At 42.3% G+C, this 22,664-nt stretch overlaps 1 protein-coding gene and 1 pseudogene across 7 annotated transcripts in view; both read right to left on the reverse strand.

The window, feature by feature from the left end:
• RAPGEF6 (Rap guanine nucleotide exchange factor 6) overlaps positions 1-18,799 on the reverse strand; it is a 191,823-nt gene extending 173,024 nt beyond the window's left edge. For all 7 annotated transcript variants that reach the window (XM_056124230.1, XM_056124232.1, XM_056124227.1 and 4 more), the window contains exon 1: positions 18,519-18,799. In XM_056124230.1, coding sequence (XP_055980205.1) covers positions 18,519-18,587 — 69 coding nt within the window. In that variant the 5' untranslated portion in view covers positions 18,588-18,799. The remainder of the gene's footprint in view (positions 1-18,518) is intronic.
• On the reverse strand, positions 2-9,623 carry LOC130032999 (deoxyribose-phosphate aldolase-like; annotated as a pseudogene).
• Positions 18,800-22,664: the final 3,865 nt, after the last annotated feature.

Consider the following 22,664-nt stretch of genomic DNA (forward strand, 5'->3'; position numbering starts at 1 on the left):
GGGAAAGGGCCATTGAGCGACTCAGGACATGGGCAGGTCGTGATAAGCTGCATATTGCCTGGTCACGTGATGGTAAATCTGTCTCTCAATGTCGGTGAGCTGGGAGTTGGCACTGATGCGGAACAGCTCAGGCCACAGCCACTCGGGGCCCAGCTCCTCACGGACCACGCACAGCCAAGCCAGTACCTCCCGGGCAGTGCGGATGCCGCCTGCAGGCTTGAAGCCCACCTTGTTTCCAGTTTTCCAGAAGAAATCTCTAATGGCCCCAAGCATCACTATAGTTACTGGTAAGGTGGCATTTACTGTTTCTTTTCCAGTGGAAGTCTTAATAAAATCTGATCCTGCCATCATCGCTATCATACTGGCTTTATAGACATTAGTAAGACATCCAAGTTCTCCTGTTGCTAAGATGGTTTTGAGATGAGCCTCCCAGCAGGCCTTGCGAAACTGACGAATCTCATCATACAGGGCTTCCCACTGGCCAGTCAGCACTAAAGTCCTGTTGATCACCACATCAAATTCAGTGGCTCCATCTTCTACGGCCAATCGGATCTCTTCCAAACATGTTTTTAAATGAGTCTGTCTAGCTGAAAAGCCAGTGTCCACTGAGGCCACGGGGATGGCACAGCCTCGCACACACGGGCCGGGTACACGCACACGGCAGCTGTCGTGAGGCCTTGCATATCTAAGGCTTTTAAGAGGTCTTCTTGAATCGGATACTGGGCTTTATAGCAGAGCCTCTGAACGTTGGAAGGACCATATGGGGTTCTGGGCATCAAACCCAGGCTGGCCACATGCAAAGCAAGTGTCCTACTTGCTGTACTGTATCTCTGGCTCCCTGGGTTCCCTTTTTTCAAAACAACTTCAAGACACCAATATACATTTTACTCTTCACTCCTGATCACTTAATCACTTAACTTCCCGTTAGTAGTCGATTTGCTCGAGCGGGTGCCAGTAACGTCTCCATTTGTCCCTGTCGCATGCTAGTGTAGCCCAATGGCATCTGTTCGCTCCGGGAACATGAAGAGCCTCAAACCGTTCGTTCATGATCTTGACGAAGAAGTCTGACCATCTGGTAGGTGGGCGGCCACGCGGTCTTTTGACATCCCGTGGAATCCAGTCGGTAACAGCTCTAGTCCAGCGGTCATCTTTAAATCTCATTACGTGACCAGCCCATCTGATTTTCGACACCTTGGCAAATGAGACAGCGTCCTTGATTCTTGATCATCGACGGATGTCAGAACTCCGGATTCTTTCTCTCATTTGAGTGAAACGTGATATTCCAAGCATAGCTCTTTCTATTCTTCTTTGGGAGACCTGAATAGCGTTCTCATCTTGTTTGCGTAGGGCCCAGGTCTCTGAGGCATATGTTAATGCAGGAAGAACAGTGCAATCAAAGAGATGTGCCGGAGCCGGAGGTTCTTCGTCCTCTTAGCTATTTCTTCGACGTTCTTGAAGGTGTTCCAAGCCACTCTCTTCCTCCTGCGCAGCTCGGGTGCCAGGTCATTTGTCATGTTGACCTCTCGACCTAGGTACACATAGCTGTTGCATTCGGAGATGGTCGTTCCGTTGAGAGTGAATGGGGCATCAGGAACGAGGCTGTTTCTCATAAACATTGTCTTCGTAAGATTCAGCTGTAGTCCTACCTTTCCACACTCACGGTCAAAGTCAGCCAGCATTTGTGCCGCTTGGCTGATGTTTGGTGTTATTAAAACAATGTCATCAGCAAAGCGGAGGTGGTGTAGTTGCCGACCATCTATCTTCACTCCCATTCCTTCCCATTCCAGTCGTCGCATGAAGTTCTAGAGGGTGGCACTGAAGAGTTTCGGTGAAATGGTATCACCCTGCCGCACCCCTCTCTTGACATCAATGATCACTTCTTTGTAGAATGGTGAGATCCTGGTAGTGAATCCACAATACAGCTCACGGAGGATCCTGATGTATTGGGCTTGAATGCCCTGATTGGCTAGGGCTTCAATGACCGCTTCCGTCTCAACAGAATCAAAGGCCTTCTTTAAATCAATGAACGTTAAGCAGAGTGGCATCTTGAACTCCCGAGAAACCTCAATGAGCTTGGTTATCGTGTGGATATGGTCAATGGTGCTGAATCCTTTGCGGAACCCAGCTTGCTTGCATGGTTGTCCTTCATCTAGTGTTCTGCCAATCCTATTTAGGATGACTCAAGTGAACAACTTGTAGATGACAGACAATAGGCAGATCGGGCGATAGTCGCCAATGTCATGGATGTCTCCCTTCTTGAACAGAGTACGGTCCTGCTGGTTTTCCATTGGGATGGAACCTTGCATTCAGACAGGTAGCGAGTGAAGAGCCGAGCCAGTGTACTGATGAGTACTGACGGCAGGTTCTTCAGGTGTTCAGGTCTGACCTTGTCTAGGCCGGGTGCTGTTTGTTTCTTTACCGACGAAATGGCGTGTCTGATTTCGGAAGGGAGAACGTTGGGAACGACATATCCATCCTGTGGAATTTGGTATGTCGGCAAGTGGACATGGCTATCGAAGATATTTGAGTAGAAGTCATGGATAATCTTCTCCATTGCCATTCTGGAGGATGTGATGGATCCATCAGGACGTCGTCATCTTGGTCTTATAGTTGGCGAAGGACAGGCGGGCGTTACAAATACTTTTCACTACTTCCACTACCCAGCCGTCGCCACACTCCAGGATGCTTTCCGGACCTGCGCGGCCGCAAAGCGGCTGCGCGACACATCATAAGACACTAAATACCCATCTTCTGGAATTGTCGTACCGTATTTGATAGGGTTCAAATATGGTAACACCTATAAGGGTGATTAGAGGTCGCCCCAAAAGCCTCTATCCCTCTCGGAAAGACTGGCAAGCTACCTAGAGTATTCCGCCCGCAGGGAAGAGCCTGGCAAGCTATCCGTTGTGTATTCAATATGCCAAAACCAGTAACTACAACTGGTCTCATTCACCTGACCCTGAAGGCTTCACCGACATGGCAGCACTGAGAAGGATGAGAAAGGAGAGGCCGACAAAATCTCAAGGCCGACCTAGGCTGCCACAACGAAGGAAGACAAAAATGATCGTCTGTACTTTCAATGCACGTACGCTAGCATCAGATGCATCCATCGAGGACCTGATGGTACAAGCGCGAATGATCAAGTACGACATCATTGGTCTGACCGAGACAAGAAGGCACGAATCTCACCATGCCGTTTTCGACACTGGAGAAGAATTGTTCCTCGGAACATGCGATAAAAGAGGTGTTGGAGGTGTCGGTGTCCTTGTCAACACAAACTTGGCCAAGAGCATTGATTCATTCGAATGCCTAACAACCCTAATCGGACGTTTACATTTGAATAGATGTGGCTCACTGCCTGCAGTTTCTATCTTCCTTGTCTACGCACCAACATCTCATTATGATGAAAGAGAAATCGAGAAGTTCTACATGGAGCTGGAGAAGTTCTATAAAGAAGACCACACCTTCTACAAGATCATTGTGGGTGATTTTAATGCCAAGATAGGACCGAGAAGATCAGCTGAAGAACTTCACATCGGGACCCATGGCCTAGAATGGAACGAACAGGGTGAGAGACTGTCTGAGTTCATCATGTCGACCAAGACCATTCATGGTAACTCACAGTTCCAGAAGGCAGAATCTAAACGATGGACATGGGAGTCTCCCGGTGGACGATTCCACAACGAAAAAGACCACATCATATTCAATCGACGGTTTTGCCTGACTGATGTCGCTGTTGTCCCAAAATTTCGAACGGGATCGGACCACCATCTCCTTCGTGCAAAATTCTACTTCACAGAGCGGGGAGAAAGGGCTGCAAAGTTCAAAAAGAGAACTCCCAGAATGACCACCAACTGGGAACTCTTTGGTACTATTGCGGCAACATGGGAAGATGCCATTGTTGACAACATTGACGAGGAATACGATCGACTGGTTCAGCACCTCCATGAATGTGCGAGGAACGCCAAGAGAGAGATAGCCACAAAAAATCGCCTATCTTCGAAAACTCTTGAACTAATTCACCAGCGTGGTTTGGCGCATGCCTCAGGCAACCGCAAGCTAACTTCCGAGCTCGCAAAGCAGTGCAGAGATGCGATCAAGGAAGACCTCACTCCTGATAGTCTTCTACAAACTCCCAAGCTCCTGATATTTACCACAATCACAGCATTTAACTATGCTGCATTTTAACTGTCAGTTTGTCTGTCTTTCCTTCTAATGAAAGAATTTTAATCTTTTATATTTAATTTTAAAAACAGTACTTAGAGCTTTTTCCTTCTGGACAGCAAGGTGGTGGCCACCTCGGAGCTTTCTGGAAAGCCAGGTATGAACCGGTCATGAAGGGGCGACTGAAACCTCATGGGAAGGGGGGCGTTCCTGGCTCGTCCTTCACGCCCTACCGAGGTCACGAGTTGCCCCCCATGAGCGGCTCTCCAACATGGCCATGGTTCCAGAAGCACAAGGACTTAATGCAGAGCCGGCAGCTTGCGGTCGAAAAGTGAGTGGACTATGCATTAATCCATGCTACCATGCCTGCCCGGAAGGGAAAGGGTGTTGCTCCCTTCCGCCTTTTTCCTTCTGGACAGCAAGGTGGCGGCTGGCTCAGAGCTTTCTGGAAAGCCAGGTATGATCCGGTCGTGACAGGGGTACTGAAACCTCATGGGAAGGGGGGCGTTCCCGGCTCATCCTTCATGCCCTATCGAGGTCACGAGTTGCTCCCTACAAGCGGCTCTCCAGCATGACTATGGCTCTAGAGCCACAGAGACCTATCTTATAATTATCTCTCGGCAGAAATACTTCCAGGCTTAATAAACAAAATATCAGAAATCCAAAATCACGCGGATACTATTGCAGCCGCGCGACATCATTTACTTCTTGTAACCAGCAGTAGGAAACAAATTGTCTGCAACTGTACCTCATGATGTCTCACTATTAAAAAAAAGTTTAATAAAAAAAATTTAAAAAAAAGAAAGTAAAAAAAATTTTGGAATTCCCCCCCCCCCCCAAAAAGAAAACAAATTATTTCACAATGCCTTTTCAGCAGGTCTGATTTTGGGGTGTAAATTCTAAATAATAGTGGTGTATCTTTTGTCGAAACAATGAATCTAATCAAAATAGATAGAGTGTTAACTAGAATTCATCTTCCTCACAGGCATTGGGAGGGTTGGGGGGTATATTGGGGTTCTTGGTGGTGAAGGGAAATGTGTTTGATGATTGCATGACCGATACTTAAACCTGAAAGCTTTGTAACTTTTCCCACAGTGATTCAATAAATAAATAAATATAGTACTTAGAGGTATTGAAGGGACTAAGGCAGAATACAGTTTGATCCCTCGCACAAGGTCCCCCAGCATGGCCAGGTGTGGCACAACCACCCCTCCAAAAGTAATGCTTAAAAAATATCACACCAGGGTTTAGAGAGAGAGCACAGCTGGTAGGGTGTTTGCCTTGCATGTTGCCGACCCGTGTTCAATTCCCTGCATCCCATATGGTCCCCTAAGCACCACCAGGAATAATTCCTGAATGCAGAGCCAGGAGTAACCCCTGTGCATCGCCAGGTGTGACCCAAAACCAAAACAAAACAAAAAAAAAACAACAAAAACCCAAAAACACAGCAGGGGCTGGAGCGATAACACAGTGAGTAGGGTGTTTGCCTTGTATGTGGCTGAATCAGGTTCAATTCCCAGCATCCCATACCATATAGTCCCCTGAGCACTGCCAGGAGTGATTCCTGAGTGCAAAGCCAAGAGCAACCCCTGAGCATTGCTGATGTGACCCAAAAAGAAAAAAAAAAACACCAATATTATTATGCCATTAGACTGCCTTTCTTAAAAAGAAAAAGTTAAAAAAAATTTAAAACCAAACCTCTGCCTCAGATTGAAAACTAAAATAAATTATTCAAACTTCAACCAGCACTATGACACTAACAAACCTTTGGAAATTCATTTGACAAAGGCACCCTTAAATACTTCATATGTAGGAACTATTAAACAAGAGGCACTGTAGCACTGCACTGTAGCACTGTTGTCCCACTGTTCACTGATTTGCTCGAGGGGCACCAGTAATGTCTCCATTGCGAGACTTGTTACTGTTTGTGGCATATCGAATACACTACAGGGAGCTTGCCAGGCTCTGTCATGCAGGCAGGATACCCAGGTAGTTTAGGGAAATTTAGGAATCCACACAAATGCTGATACGAAAGCTGAAAGTTTAAAATATAATCTTAAGAGCCAGAGAGGACAGCGGGGAGGGGACCTGCCAATGTATATGGCCAATCTAGGTTCAATTCCCCCAACATCCCATATGGTCCCCTGAGCACCACCAGGAATGATTACTCAGTGCATAACCAGAAGTAACTCCTGATCATCACTGGTTATGGCCCTCCTCCAGAAAATATAAATCTTAAATTTACTATTCTGATAATGAGAAAACAGTGGAGTACTGTCATACTGAGGAAGTCAAAAACGAATCTTGCAACCTTGAGCAATGTTGGTAGGTCGTTAGAGCTCAGTTCCTTTGTCTGTATGCAACTCATTTCACCAGTTCTTGACCCCACAACTCAAGTTACTTCTGGGTGTGCTATAAATGTATGTGTACATAAACACAAACACAAGATATATGGTACTGCCACCTCAATGTAGTAAGTGTCCTGTAAAACAAACCCCACTGTCTCTGTCATATAATCAAATCTAAAAACTCTCAATTCACTAAAGTTTCAGTTTATGGTAAATTGGCAAAGAATATCTCTCTCCAAGAACAAATAGTGTGACTTATCCCTAACTTTGAGCTGTTAATAAAGTGGCTTGTTCAGTTTTCATTTTCAGTCAGTTATCAGTTTATGGACAAAGGTGGACAAAGGTAAAGCAATATGCTAATCACAATGTTTAAGAGTTCACATCTCCTAGGACTCTGTCAAGTAATCAGGTTCATCAAGCCTCCTTACTCCTCCTCTTTGCAGAATTCACTGTCAAGGAATTTTCAGTTTCTCAGAAACAAAGTTTTAATAACTGAATGGCCAGTTTTTTTTCTCAAGTTAGAAGTCTCCAAAATTTTAAGATGAGTTTCTTAACAAAGTTGTTATATAATAAAGGTCCTGTATAAATCTAAATTCTATTTCTATCCAGTTGAGTTTATGAAGGTCAAATACTTTCCGCAAGGCATAAAAAGTTAACTTTTCAAGGAACCTTTTAAATTTGCATCTACTGAAGAAAAGGACAACATAATCTTTGTTCTCCCACCTTCAGATGTGTGCAGTGACTCAATCAAAAATGACCCCAAATTACAATGTTGCTCTTTCATCAATTCAGCAAAAAAGCAAACTAACCAACAAACCCACAAAACCATCAGTATTATTATGAATTCTGAAACAGACAAATTGTAATAAAATTCTACAGGTAGGGTGTTTGCCTTGCACGTGGCCGACCCGGCCAACCCAAGTTCGATTCCTCCTCTCCTCTTGAAGAGCTTGACAAGCTACCAAGCTACCTGTGAAGTATTTGATATGTCAAACACAGTAACAACAAGTCTCACAATGGAGACATTACTGGGCCCACTTGAACAAATTGAGGAACAACAGGAGGACAGTGCTACAGTGCTTTTAATTCTAGCTCCCTCTTTCATGCTTAGTAACAAAATTAATTAAAAAAAAATACTTCGATTGTAAAAAATTATCAATATCCTCTGGCTGAGCATGAAATTTCTGCCCTCAAGTTTGTTTTTGTTTGTTTAATTTTGAGTTTGGAGCCACATCTACCAGTGCTCAGGGCTTATTCCTGGCTCTTCTCAGCTCCTGGCAGGACTCAGCCACATATAAGGCAAGAGCCTTATCCATTGTACTATATTGCTCTGGCCCCATGTCCAGTTTTAAGTAACCTCATTAAAACACAAAAAATTAAAACTGACATCTGTATCTTTTTGTGACATTTCCTGCAAAGGTGTTATATAGACATGGGGAGGGAAGGGGAGTTCCCGATTCAAGATATGAATGACTTTTCTATATTTAAAGGAAAGGTTCTTTGCAAAATACGAATTTATGAAAATTTTACTTTATTCATATTTTAGTAAGAGATACTACCAATCTTTGCCACTTTGTCAAACTTTTATCAGTCCTTTTATCCCAGAACATCAAATACTAACAGAAGCTAACACTACTATGAGGCCAGGGAGATGGTATAAAAGGCACGCTTCGCAGACTGGAATCCTGGGTTCATCTCCAGTACCACATGAATCCTTGAACACTACCAGAGGAGCCACTTCAAGCATCAAGTTTGGAGAAGCCTCAAAACAATGCCAGTTGTAACCCAAAAGCAAGAGAGAGAGAGAGAGAGAGAGAGAGAGAGAGAGATTACTACTATTTATTAAGTAGTGCATACTGGGAGCCAGGCGATTAAGAATACAGGCACTGTTTTCAAGCGGTTTACAATTAAGCCAGGGAGACAAACATGCAGTAATCACTATAGAGTTCAGTAATTATAATGGAGGAAAGTGCAATGTAGCCTGGGAACAAAAGGAATGGAAAAAAATGAGGACTGAAGGATATACATTTTGCAGATGAGCAATGGACCCATCAACAAGGAGTATGAATTTACCAAACAGCAGAGAAGAAAAGCAAGTTAACACGCATAACTATAGCTTATTGAGTATTTGTTATCATATACATTTTGCTAAATACTAATATATACTACTTCTTTATGTATATACAAGTAACATTCAGACTGAAACTTAAAACTAGGTAATTTGTTCAGATTATTCAAGTTCTTAGTATTGAAGCCCAGATGGGAAGAAAGCTCAACAAAATACAAAATTCTAGGGTCATGAAAACATAGCACACTTTCCTATTATGTGTAGAGGAAAAAAAGAACAGTGAATAGGGCAATGTATCTCACCTCTGGCTATATAACACAGTTATTTAAGGAGCTTTCTATAAATACCAATATTTAACCATTTCATAAGGCTGTAATTCAAGAAAAGAAGAGTGATCAAGGGCATTAAAATACAAAACAAAAACCCTAGGTAGAGATAAATATATAGCCCATGTTGAGAAGTACTATTATGATATTTATAAATAGTTTACAAGCATGTGTTCGAAATGTAATATTAATCTTATAATACCAAGCAGAAGATCAAGGAGTAACATTAATCTTATCAAGGGTAATATTAATCTTATAATACCAAGCAGAAGATCAAGGAGTCTATCTTTCCCTTCCTTTAGAAGCAAAGCTCACCAATAATATACTTGCTGCCTTCACTTTCTTGGGTCATATTCTCTCTTCAATCATTTTTCTTTCTAATCAATCCACTAAAATCACTCAACTGGAAGCAATTCAAAGAATTTATCAGTCCTCATTTTCCTTGATCTCACTACAGCAGCTGACATCAGGGACTTCTTTCTGAAATGCCTTCCTGGAACAGTATTCTTCTGTTCTCTTCCTACCTCTTTAAGAATTTCTATCCATTCTCTTTGCAGTTTTCTTCCCCATCCCATTTACTGTTAGAGCATCCTCTCTTTCTATTTTTTCCCACCTCATGGTTGGGTGGGTGAGTAGCTGGTTCCAGAGTTCCCAGCAGTTTTTAGTCAACTGGACTGGCAGTCTAATGTGAAGGTCTGAAGATGCAGTGCACCTCATGGTGCCCAGGATTATCTGGGCCAATCTGGCAGTGCTCAGTGGCCTCCAGGTCTGCACCCAGTAATGCACAGCAGACTGTATGGTGCTGGGGATCAAACCAGGGTCAGCCACAAAGAAAGCATGCAACTTAACCTCTGTCCTATTTCTCCAGTACTGATTGTTCTTCACTTTTTCACTTCTTCATTTCATTTCATTCTCAAGCATTCCTACCAATCTCATTTGGCTTCACAAATAAACCAGATGCTGCAGACTCTCCAAACAACTCAGACCCATCCACCCAGTGTGATCTGATATTCCAAATACTTAACCGACATCTCCCCAGTCTATGTTGTGTCCCTTGTAGGGATCCTCAAAGTTTCCAAAACTGCATTTCTTTTCTAATTCTGCTCCTATTATAATAATAATGCACACAGTTAACAAATCAGATATCCTTCTCAATTTCTGATTTGCTCTTGCACTACACATAAACGTGTTGTCAAGAAGTGACAGGTGAGTTTTGTCAGAACTGACCCAATGCTGTTGCAAAGGCTTGAGAGAAACCTAAGCAGAGGGTATATCTTGATTTGCCCTTCAGTACCTGGGACTTAGAGGCAGTTATCCCAAAAGTAGGCTTAGACAAAGTAGACAATCCAAAAAAGATAGACAGGAATGGGACAAATAGCATAGGAAGTAAGGCACTTGTCTTGCATGTGACTTAGGCCAACCCTGGTTCAATCCCCAGCACCGCATATGGGTGGCCTTTAAGCACCACTCAGTGTGGCCACAAAATCTGTCCCTCACCCCTTATCTTCCACCCCAAAAATAGCATACAGAGAATGAATCAGGATATAGCTTGAGCAGATAAAATCAAGGAGAGCCCCAAGAAGGTATATTTTAAATCTAGTCCAGAGATAATATGCAAAAAAACAAGGTAGCTTATAGTCCTTTCGGTCGCCAAAGGGAATACTTATTGTATGATTCCACTTAAATGAGATTTAAAAGCAAGCAGAGCAAGTTTATGATGAATATTTTAACAGTGGTTTCACCTAAGAAGAGTATTAGTGAAGAAGCAATGGGTAAGCTTCTAACGTAACAGTGGTGGATACCCACATATATTTGTACAAATATGCATTTTATTTTTAAAGTTAATTTCAAAATTAATCAAAAAGTCAGTGGGAGTTAGACTCTCCCACACCAAGTAGTAACTATGTTAGACCAACACAGTCTACTTCTTCAGTATCTTACTATACCCTCTTTACTACAGCTGCATCCTATAGTTACGAACATCTCTCCTAGTTTCCATGATATCCTAATAACAGTCTTTTTATGAAAAAGAAAATACTACTTTGGACAAAATGTTCTATTTTTTTATTTTTTGTGTGAACCACACGTGGTACCTACAGGTGTTAATGTGTTAAACCTTCCAGCGATTCCCATTTATAAGACTTTGATAAGTTCTCCTTTATATGACCAAGTAAAACTTTTCATTATCACACTCCTTTAAAAGAGTACTTTCAGACTCCACCGCCCCATAATTGCCCCCAATCCCAATTAAATACTAAGGAATATTAGTATATTAGAATATTAGTAATATTAGAATATTAGTAATAAGGAGAGTGGAATATTAGAATATTAGTAATATTAGAATATTAGTAATAAGGAGAGTGGAAGGGAAATTAGGGATATTGGTCGAGGGAAGTGAACAACAGTGAAGGGACTGATGCTGGATCATTGTATGCCTGGAACTCAATCATGAATAGCCTTGTAACTTCGTGGTTCATAGTGATTCGATTAAAAAATATTTTGCTTTAAAAACTAAGGAATGCAATTTTCTCTGCTAGAAGTGGAGTTGAGGATAGCCTCAAAATATAATTATACCCAGATTTTCCTCACCCCTCAAAGGAAAACCCTTTCTGTCTCTTTGAGGGTGGTATCACCACCTTCTGGAGAACATTTTCTCAGGTTCCATTATAGGTTTCTTGTTTTACAAACATGCATGACCGTACCCCACCACTGCCTTTGTTCCTGTGCACTATGCCTGAAAAAAGTCCCTCCTTGATAACAATCACAAAGCTGTTCACAATATTTAAGACTGAATTTTATGTTCTTCTCCACAATCCAAAGTGTCCAACATACCTTTTTCACAATAATGCTAATGTTTCACTCATGTTCTGAGGTCTGTGTTCTAAGTCACGACAACAGGGACCACGTCCAGTTTCTCTCTACAACCTTGACTCTTATACTGTGTTTGAAACATACATTGTTAAATGAATGAATTAAATCCATGTTACCATCTGGATTATGTAGCCATATAGCTCGGTTTATCTGAAGCTCAGGTACCTCATTAACCTGTTATTCTAGCATAAACATGAATAACACCTCTTTTAATTCTCAAAAAATGAATTGAGTCATAATTTATACTGCTAACCTCTATCTAGGAAGTGGGAGATAAATTAAATCTGAGCAAGAGTAGAATATGACCATACCTGAGTCTTAGAGTACTCTAATATAAATCATTCAAGCAAAAAATCAGCAGCAAAATAATAAAACCTCTGAGTGAGGGTAGCAAACTAGTTGAAGTAGAGAGTCAATATTTATTGCCCAAATGGATTTACAAAGGAAGACAGCAGAAAAAAATCAAAAGTAAAAACAGGACTCTCCTGAGGATCACATTGAGCTGCAAGGTGTTTCAGTGCATTCTTTAGGAATTAACACCATGGCAAAAGACATCAATCCCAAAATCAAGAATTACCAGACTGCTAATTTTGACAGTCATTTTGCCATCGAGAACCAGATCAGGACTGGCAGAACTACCTAGATGTCAAACCTGGGACAACTGCCAGGCAGAAAGCATGTTTCCTAGAAACACCTGAGCTGCTTCTACCCTGCCTCTCTGTTCTTTACCCAGGGTGATGAATAAAGGTGGGGCTGGAAACACAGTGATCCCCACCCTAGGATCATGGGTTAACTAATTAAAACAGACTTGAAAAATGGGAAAAGAAAACAGTTAAAGTACAAATTTCTGAATTGTTTAAAACAGTCGCTAACAGTATATTACGGCTCTTCAACCCTTGTTCTCATATGAACAAATATCTCTCCTGCCTGTCCCTATGGCTCTTTGCTTTTTCCACTCTGAAGATGCCTGTTTTCACTCTTGAACACATTAATTCCTCTCTTTCACTCCCCTCACATCTACAAAAGTGTCAATAAAAACTATCTTGCTTCACCAAAAACAAACAAAAAACCTCAAAATACAAAAAACTACACAGTATATTGACACTGGGCTGGAGTGATAGCACAGCAGGTAGGGATTTGCCTTGCACGCGGCAGACCCGGGTTCGATTCCTTTGCCCCTCTTGGAGAGCCGGCAAGCTACTGAGAGTACCCAGCCTGCATGGCAGAGCCTGGCAAGCTCCCCATGGCGTATTCAATATGCCAAAAAAGTAACAAGTCTCACAATGGAAATGTTACTGGCACCCACTCAAGCAACCGGGAGGACAGTGCTACATACTGACATTGGTGACCAAAACATTAGGACTAGTAATTAGATTAGAAGAAACTAGAAAGGACTCCAATCCTAGGTGCTGGCTTACAAAAACTATCTGAAGCAGATTACTGAACGAGGGAGTCCAAGATCTAAAAAAGAAAAAAAAAATCAATAATCACTGCTAAAGGTATTTTTTTCAGGTCTTAGTATTGCCTGCACCACTTCAGTAAAGAATGGATCACAAAGATGACAATGGTTCCAAAGTCTCTACCATACAACCTAGGTATGCAGTAGGTTATATTTAGGATAGCATAATTACACAGAATGACAAGAATGCCCCACAATACATTTCTCAGAAAGTATCTATTATTATGATTGTGTATGTGTGGACTTAAATTCTAAATTTCATTTTAACATGCTTATTGATAGTTTAATATGAGCACACCATGGTATTAAGTTCTTAGTGAAAAAAGTCAGAGACACAGAATCTTGAGGTTTAAAAAAAAAACTATCCTAAGAATGATGTTGAATATGGACTGAGTTGAGAAACTGCCAAACTCATGGTGCTCAATTTTTTTTTTCTAATAGGGGCTCAATTTTTTTTATACTGTGAGACACTGGGGTAAAGCATGCAATGGTGAGGGCAGAGAATGTGTTGCTAGAGACTGAACCCAGGAACTCAAACATGCAAAGCATGTGCTCTACACTAAAGTCATATTCCTGGTCCCTAAAGTCTCCCTCAAGTCTCAATTTTAGCTGTTTCCTTTTATTTTCATATAAGAACTCAAAATGAGTACCTTTACAACTTTTGTAGGCTGGAGCGATAGCACAGCGGTAGGGTGTTTGCCTTGCACGCAGCCAACATGGCCGACCCAAGTTCGATTCCTCCGCCCCTCTCGGAGAGCCCGGCAAGCTACCGAGAGTATCTCGCCCGCACGGCAGAGCCTGGCAAGCTCCCCGTGACGTATTCGATATGCCAAACACAGTAACAACAAAGTCTCCAATGGAGACGTTACTGGGCCCGCTCGAGCAAATCGATGAACAACGGGAGGGCCTTTACTTTACTTTAAAATAATATCATCCCATGCAGTCTATAGGTATAAAATTTCCCATTACAAAATATTTTTGCAGGGACAGGAAAATAGTTCAAAATACTGGAAGCATATGCTCTGTATGCAGACACAGATTCAATCCTCAGCTTTGCACTGGGCTCCAAATCCCAAGAGAGGAACCAGGAGTAGATCAAAAACAAAACAGCAGTTAAAAAAATAAAGCAATATACTTTATGAAGTGGAGAAGAAAATCAGAGTACTAGTTCAGGGAAGCACAGTATGATGAAGAAGCTAGAGCTAGAGCTTCAAAGAATGAGAAATGTCCAGAAAAGTTCAAACTGTTAGAATGCAGTTCTAAATGGCATACTTTTCAAATTTCGAGACTCAGTGTCTGGCTCACTAGATTTTGCTTAAGTTGATAGATGCACAAAACGACAACAGAAAGTTCAAAATAAAGAAACCATTAATTTTGTTCTGAGACAAACTAAAGAGTTCTTTATTCATTAATAATAGGATGCAAACATCTGATTACCAGACTGATTCCTGTCTCCTCTTATCTTTAACATCTGATCATTATCTGTATTTTTCATGTTTTGCATCCAGTCAGTGATAAAATACTGAATGAGTTTTATCATCCCCTATTTATACATTTTATTTGCTTGGTTTCCCCTTCTTTATTCAGTTTCTAACTGCCCCTTCTCCTTCTGGTGTCTACTCTTATCTCCTGACCTATAGAATGATGAAGTGATCCAGGTTTTATTCTCAATGAACTTCACTATCTTAGTAATTTCATCTAAGTTCACAACAGTAAATAAATTTAACATGCTAAAGACCATAAAATTTCTATGTACCGTCTAGTCTTCTCTCTATAAATGTGTATACAATATCTTATTCAAGAATTCTAAAAGATAGTTCAATCTTGACATAAGTTCTGAATTTCATATTCGCCCCTCCCCACAACCTGTTCTCCTGCTGCATTTCCCATTTCTTTGAAGGCATCTCAGACTCTTTGATGGTAACTTTAACACCATTTTGACTGAAACCCTTGAAATCATATGCACATATCTTGGGGCCTTGGATTCTATTCAAGTGGCACTATACCTGTATAGCATGTGCAAGGCCCTGAGTTGTTTGTTTTTTTTTTTTTTCAAACTTAGTACCACAGATCCACAGCACAGTGGGATAGGACTATTTTTAAAACAGGACCGGAGACAGTATAGGGAGTAATGCTAATCTTGCCTCACAAGAGCCAAAGACAATTTAATCCCTGACATAGGATGCCTGCCACCGCCTCCCCCCCCCCCCCCCAAAAAGCAAACACCCACCACTGGAAGTAATTACCAAGCAGTGCTAGAAGTAGCCTAATCCCTCCCCACCAAAAACAAAAAGAATCTGATTCACCAGTTGTTGGTTAAACCTGCAAAACGAAGCCCAGAAGATGAAACATCAATTTAGGGTGCTTGTATTGTAAATAGCTGACCCATGTTCGATCCTGGTACCAGAGAGCCAGGAGTAAGATCTAAGCAACACTAGCAATGGTCCAGAAAAAAAAAAAACAGAAAAAAATAAAACCTTCCTGCGTGTTTCTTTATTCCCTTGTACCCACATACGACCTAGCAAACAGGACACTGGTGGGGATGTCAGTGATCAAACTCTGGGCCTCAAACATAAGAGGCTTGTACTCTACGGCTTAGGTACACCCACAATCACCTGATGTACTTGATTGTACATAAAAAACAAACAAAAACAATGGCAGGCCGTAGATAATTCAGAGAATAGGACATTTGCCTTGCATGAGATCAACCCAGGTTCAGGTCCCAGCATAACATGTTTCCAGAGCCCTGCCAGGAGAGATCCCTAAGCACAAAAGCAGGATTAAGCCCTGAACGACACTAGAAGTGGTCCAAATACCACCACCATCAACAAGTAAACAAGGTGGTATCACTCTGCTTCAAAATCTTTTAAGCATCCCATTTCAATCACTCGAAAGTCAAAGAATTTACAACCCTTCTTTGTTCTCTTGTCATTCAGTGCTCCTTGCTAGCCTATGAACACACTAGGCATACTCCCACCTTATGGCCTTTGCAATGATCAGTCCATTTGATCAAGATTTCCCTCCATAATCATCCCCACACTTAATTCGAACACATTCATCAAGGCTTCAATCAAGTTATCTTCTCAACCAGCACACTTGTTTTATTTACTTTGTCTCCAAGTCACACCTGTCAGTACTCAGGGGCTATTCTTGACTTTGTACTGAAAGATCACTGTTGGGGGACCATAATTGGTTCCAGAACTTGAACTAGGGTTGGTTATATGCAAAGCTAGTGCCCAGGCCTACTGTACCATCTCTCTGATCAACCACCACCACCAACAGTGACCACCTTAAATTACAACCCAACCCTTGCCTCATGTTTTCAACTCCTTTAACTTGCTCCCATTTTTCAAAAATCATCTAACATTATGCTATTTACTGTTTACTTATTTGTCTCACTTCTTCCCTGTTATAACATAAGCGCCACTTGAGCAGGCCTGTATTTTGTTCACAGATAGATCCTAGTACCCTGAACTGTAAGCTTTCAGTAAGTGTTCAATATAATTTTAATAGGGTCTTAAAGATCTACTGAGAAGAATAAAGATCTTATAAAATCAGAAATAAATAAATTTCATCAAGTTACTTATCACAAATCATCACTGAAATTCAGGTAGTAATTTCAATAGTCATACTATCATACCCCAAATTGTACACTATTCAATGAATTAAATAATTAACACCCTGCTGCTGGATATTAGGTCTCTAGTTCGAATACCATTGACAATTGTTTAACATTCCTTAAAAGCTGCTATTCTAGTACAAGAAGATAAAGTATTTATAACAGCACACACGGATGAACACAACTTTTGACTGATTTAGAAAATTCACAAAGGCTCAAAATCAGCTAATTAAAGCCAAGTGGACTTGGAGGAATAAGTGTTGGAACACCGAATGAAACCTAATCATCAATAGCTTTTTAAGGGTCTATATCACAGTGATTTAATTGAAAAATAAATAAATTAAAAAGCAAATCTAGGGGTCAGTAAGAGAGTACAGCAGGTAGGGCATTAGCCTTGCACACAGCCGACCCTGGTTTGATTCCTGGCACCCTGTATGTTTCCTGCCAGGAATAATCCCCGAGTACTGAGCCAGGAGTTAGCCCTGAGCACTGCTGGGTGTGGCCACAAAACATAACAAAAAGCTTTCTTGTAAACTCTAAATCCAGTATTTAAAATTAAAACCTACATTACACATTACTGGCCTGTGTACTTTCTATTATGAAAACTATGGCTGAATTCACCTGTTCCAAGTTGAATGCCTTCAATTAGCTCACAGCTGACTTCAAGAATCATTACAGGGAAATTAGGAAACATGGGATTATAAATGTATGTCTCAAAGGAAGACTGGACAATGGCAGAACTTGTCTTGTTTTTAATACATGCATAAGATTCTCTCACAACAGTTTGGCACTCGACTATAATTATGACTTGAAATAAAAATCATGTCATTAAAAAGTCAGCCCAAAGCCAGGAAGATGTAAATACATGAAAAATACACTAATCCAAAAAATTAAAAATAACTCAGAATTAACCAAAGCATTTCATTTATACATCCACCTATACATAAAGCAATTTAACAATACACTCACATTCTTTTAGCTTTTGGTGGGAAACATAAACCTAAGCACACTAAACCTCCAAACCTAAGCACACTAAAAGGACTGCAAAACTAACAGGTTTAAGTCATGTGCCTGAAAATTAGTTTTCAGCTCAAGTGAAAATCATTAACGCTGATGCCATTTTTTCTAACTCAAGACACAAAGTCTTGAGTTCCAACATAAAGTACCGTAAAATTTCCCACTGACAGTCTGAAAAAGTCCCTCTCGAACTGAACTTTTAAATAAGCATCCTCCGCAACACCGTCTGAAGGAACGAAAAGTTTGACGCCGACTTTGGAAACTTTCAAGCAGGGAGACTTCAGGAACCTTTCGACGTGACAACTATTTACAAAGTCTACCTCCCTTTTCGTAGTCTATTTCCCACTCGGGCAGTCTCGCTCCGAGACCCACACTTCAACGTAAGGTACGATTTACGAACGGTGCGAAATTGTCAAAAACACTCGGAAGTGGCGGGCCAGGACGGGTGCGTGGGGCGGCGGCCCGCGAGCAGGAAAGGCGGTCCTCACCGAGCCCGCGAGGACGCCCCGGGCCGGCGCGAGGGGCGCAGGGCGGGCACCCCGTCAACAGGTGCGAGGGGCCGGCGAGGGGACAGTTGCCGCAGGTTTCGGACCCCAAGGCGCGGTCCTCCGGACAGCCGGAAGCGCGCCGGGCCGGCCGTCCTTACCTCCGGGGTCCGCTCGGGAGGCTTCTTCTTTAGCGCCTGTCTAGCTCCGGGGTCCACGGGTGAGTTCATGGCCGCGGCTCCGGCCCCCGTGCTCCCCAGCCTGCCGTTAGCAGCGCACGCGACAACTCATTCGCTCTACGGCGGGGGTCAGGACCCCCTTTCCGGGGAGGACGGGACCTCCCGTCGGCCCTGGGGGTTCGCGCTCCAGGCAAACAAGCCTTCACAACACCCGCCCAGGGCCTCAGCCCACGCGCGACTGGCCAGAGAGAAGCCCGCGCGGGGGCGGAGGGACGGGAAGCACGCATGCGCGGCAAGCCTGAGCACGCAAGCGAACGCCCAAGGGCGTGACTTCGCGATGACGTAAGGACTGGGGCGGCGAAGTGAAGCGGCTTCCAACTTTTCGTGAGACTTAGAGACTAGTCGCGAGACCTCACCTAAGCTTATCTCCCCATCGGTCTCGGAGTTGCGGTTTCGGCAGCTTCCGGTGGAGCGGCCGGAAGCGCGGCGGGAGGGAGGGAGCTAGCTAGTGAGGCTGAGCAGAGGCTAGGCCCTTTGGGTGGAGGCTTATGTTTGTGCCAAGATCCGGAAGCCCAGGGCGTGACCACGTCTGGGACAGCGCTCCCTTTCTGCAACTCCGACGCCCCTCCCTCGAGAACGTGCGGAAATAGAGCCGCCATTTGGCAAACTCGGAAGTCTGCACACGCTTTACTCCGCATTTCTTTTCGTGAAACCCTTCTGTAATGAAAAGGGCCCCAATATTTTCTGAGACGGGCGTTCCGAGGCTGAGGCAGTGAGCTGCCTAGCCCGCAGCACAGGTGCTGCCCAGGTCTACTGGTGCTCCTTGAAGCAGGGCCTCGTCCATAGTCCTAGACTTTCGCAGAGCCTTCTGCTTGACGCTCTACTCACGGGAGGTGCCCCCTACTCGAGAAGCCTGTTTTCCACTATATTTTATTAGTGTACTACCCAACAGACCAAATACAGTCAGATTCCATTTATTTACTGTCCCCTATCCGAGCGGCCAGCTAGCTGCAAAGGCTAATTTGGAAACGAAGCACAGATTTCTAGAATCCATCGCTTTCTGGAGTATCTTGTGACACCTAAATTCAGTTCAGAGCTCATACAATGTTACTTTGAAGCCACTACAGAGCTAGCATTTCTCCAGAATTAAAAAGTTTCTGAGGGCTGTATTACATTTAGGTTCATCAGTTAGCATAGTTCACTAGTTAGTACGACGTTACTATTTCAAGACACGAGTAAACGAGAGCTCAGGTTGCGAAATTTGCCATTTCTGAAATCCGGTAATGAGAGCAAGTAAGGGTTTTGCTTCCACTGATCCTTAAACTGGACCAAATTAAGTTTACATACAAATTAAGTTTACATAATACTACATTTAGTGTGTGATAGTTTGATAGCCCACTGCTAAGTGTGGCCCCCAAACAAACAAAAGACAATGTGGCAAGATCACAAAAGAACTGAGATACTCATTTTGGTAAACTTTTCTTGTGTGTAAACATATCTGCTGAATGATCTACCTAATATCACGAAAAGTTATTCTTCCCATTTCTTCAAGGATCAACTTTCAGTGCCAATACAATCATTTTGAAAGGGAAAGGTTTTTGTTAATTTTTAAATTTTTTAATTTTTAATAAATCACCATGAGTTAGTTACAAACTTTCGTGATTTACATTTCAGTCATACAGTGATCGAGTACCCATCACCCATCACTCCACAAGTGCCCATTTTCTACCACCACTATTCCCAGTATCCCTCTCGCTACCCCCCCTCATCCCCGCCTTCCCCCCACCTCTATGGCAGGGACATTCTCTTTTACTCTCTCTCTCTCCTTTTGGGTGTTATGGTTTGCAGTACAGGTACTAGTGATCATCATGTTTGGTCTACAGTCTACTTTCAGCACACATTTCCTATCCTGAGCAAGCCCTCAAGCATCATTTACTTGGTGGTCCCTTCTCTATCTCATCTGCCTTTTCCCCTAGCATGTGAGGCCGGCTTCCAACCCATGGAGAAATTCTCCTGGCCCTTATCTCTACTACCAGAAAGGGAAAAATTTTAAAGTATGAAGACTATGAGCTTGGACTTCAGCAGCAGTCAGTCACCTGAACTTGTGAGGGTTTTGTGGGGATTTGTTTTGTTTTTGCTTTCTGGGTCACACCTGGCAATGCTCAGTGGTGTTACTCCTGGCTCTGTACTCAGGAATTACTCCTGGCGGTGCTCAGGGGACCACAAGGCAAATGCCCTACCCGCTGTACTCCAGCCCGAACTTGTGTTTTTAATAAGTTATTTGTACTTAAAATTATTTGGTGAGCTTAGTAATTTCTATGCAATTCTCTAAAAATTACAGATAACTCATATGCAGTACTGTATACATCCCAATTACTATTAATTCTATTACTTTACCTCTGAGAAGGGATTTTTGAAAGCAGAAATTCAATTTCAAATAATTGGATGATTTTTAATATCAATTCCCATTAATAGCTTCAGAAACACGAATGTGGTTTTGTACACCCATTTGGCACGAGAACATCACCTAGAATGATGAGAAGTTGAGAACTGATATCTCTTAGTATAAAAATTGTCAACAGAGACTAAATGCCTTTGTTCTTTTGGCCAAGGAAGTTCCCACAACGTCCTCTATATGAAGGTCAGACAAATCTATGTGGTCCCTAAGAACCTTATTCTTTCTAGTTCTTGGGCCACTAGTCTAATGTATTACTCTTATCTTACCCCTGCCTCTTCAGAAACCCTGATAAAATCAGGTTCCCGCCCCCCCCCCCCCCCAAGCTATGACAGTTCCATGTTAAAGTGATTTTTACACAAGATTCCAGTCCATTCCACAGAATGAAAACCTGGGTACCTATGGTTGTTACTTATTTTGCAGTACTGGGGGATGTGGAAGGCTTGTGCTCAGCGACTGAGCCACATCCCTGGTTGGTTATTGGTCTTCAAAACAGTAAGAGATTTCTAACTCCAGAGGAGAGTAGGATCTAGTATCCTATTGAGAAAGTAGCACCACAAGAGACCTTTAGCCCCTTTTAATCTTTAATGATAAGGGGCATATAATTTCTATGGGGAAATTACAAAGAATGTAAGAACTATGATTGGGACCTGCCTAATTCCTAAAAGCCACACTACAAATTCCTGAACAGCATACCTCACAGATGTTTAAAAGAATGTTAAGACTCAATAGATGAAACTATACTGAATTAGTTTATGTCCAAATGGAATCATCACTGAAGTTTCCCATTCATTTTAATAGTAAAAATCAGTCATGGGTAGAAATTTAACACTTTTCATGCAGTATTTTCTATTAAGCCTTCATACCCCACTCCACGTGGCCCACTGCCCTTCCATGCTTAGAAATCATTCCTTTCCCACCAATATCCTTTGCAAAACTTTTCATGACCTTCTTTTAAGTTTTAATTGGTTATTTTTCAGTTTATTTTCATAAAATCACTTATTTTTTTTCAGTTGTCACGTGTGTGCGCGCGCACGTGCAGGTATGTTTTTAATAACCATTCTTTCATTTACAAGGGTATATGTTAAATTCTTCCCACCTGAGGGTATAAAGGGAAGACAAGATTACCTACCAACAGTAGCAGCCCCAAATTACAGAACTTTGGGAAATACCTGGGCTGGAGCTATACCACAGTGGGTAGGGCATATGCCTTGCACATGGTCAATTGGCCAACCCGAGTTCGATTTCTCCACCCCTCTTGGAAAGCCCGGCAAGCTACCGAGAGTATCTCACCCACACGGCAAAGCCTGGCAAGATACCCCTGACATATTCGATATGCCAAACACAGTAACATCAAGTCTCACAATGTTACTGGGCCCGCTCAAGCAAATCAATGAACAATGGGAGGGCAGTGCAGTGCAGTGCAGTGCAGTGCAGTGGAAAATACCACTAAGATAAATTCTTAATATTATTTTACTTGATTCTCAAAACAACCTCATAACATACATTTTAATACATTATCAATACAGAAATTTAGGGTTAGAGACAAACATTATGAATGAGATTACATGCCCCGATGAGTAACATTTGGGGAAAAACAAGGTAGCCTGATAGCAGATTTCATATCATTAATGATACCATATAAACATATGAAAGAAAGGCCAACATCACTA

Source organism: Sorex fumeus, unplaced genomic scaffold (genome assembly GCF_029834395.1).
Source record: "Sorex fumeus unplaced genomic scaffold, SorFum_2.1 ptg000051l, whole genome shotgun sequence".
NCBI classification, from domain to species: Eukaryota; Metazoa; Chordata; class Mammalia; order Eulipotyphla; family Soricidae; genus Sorex; species Sorex fumeus.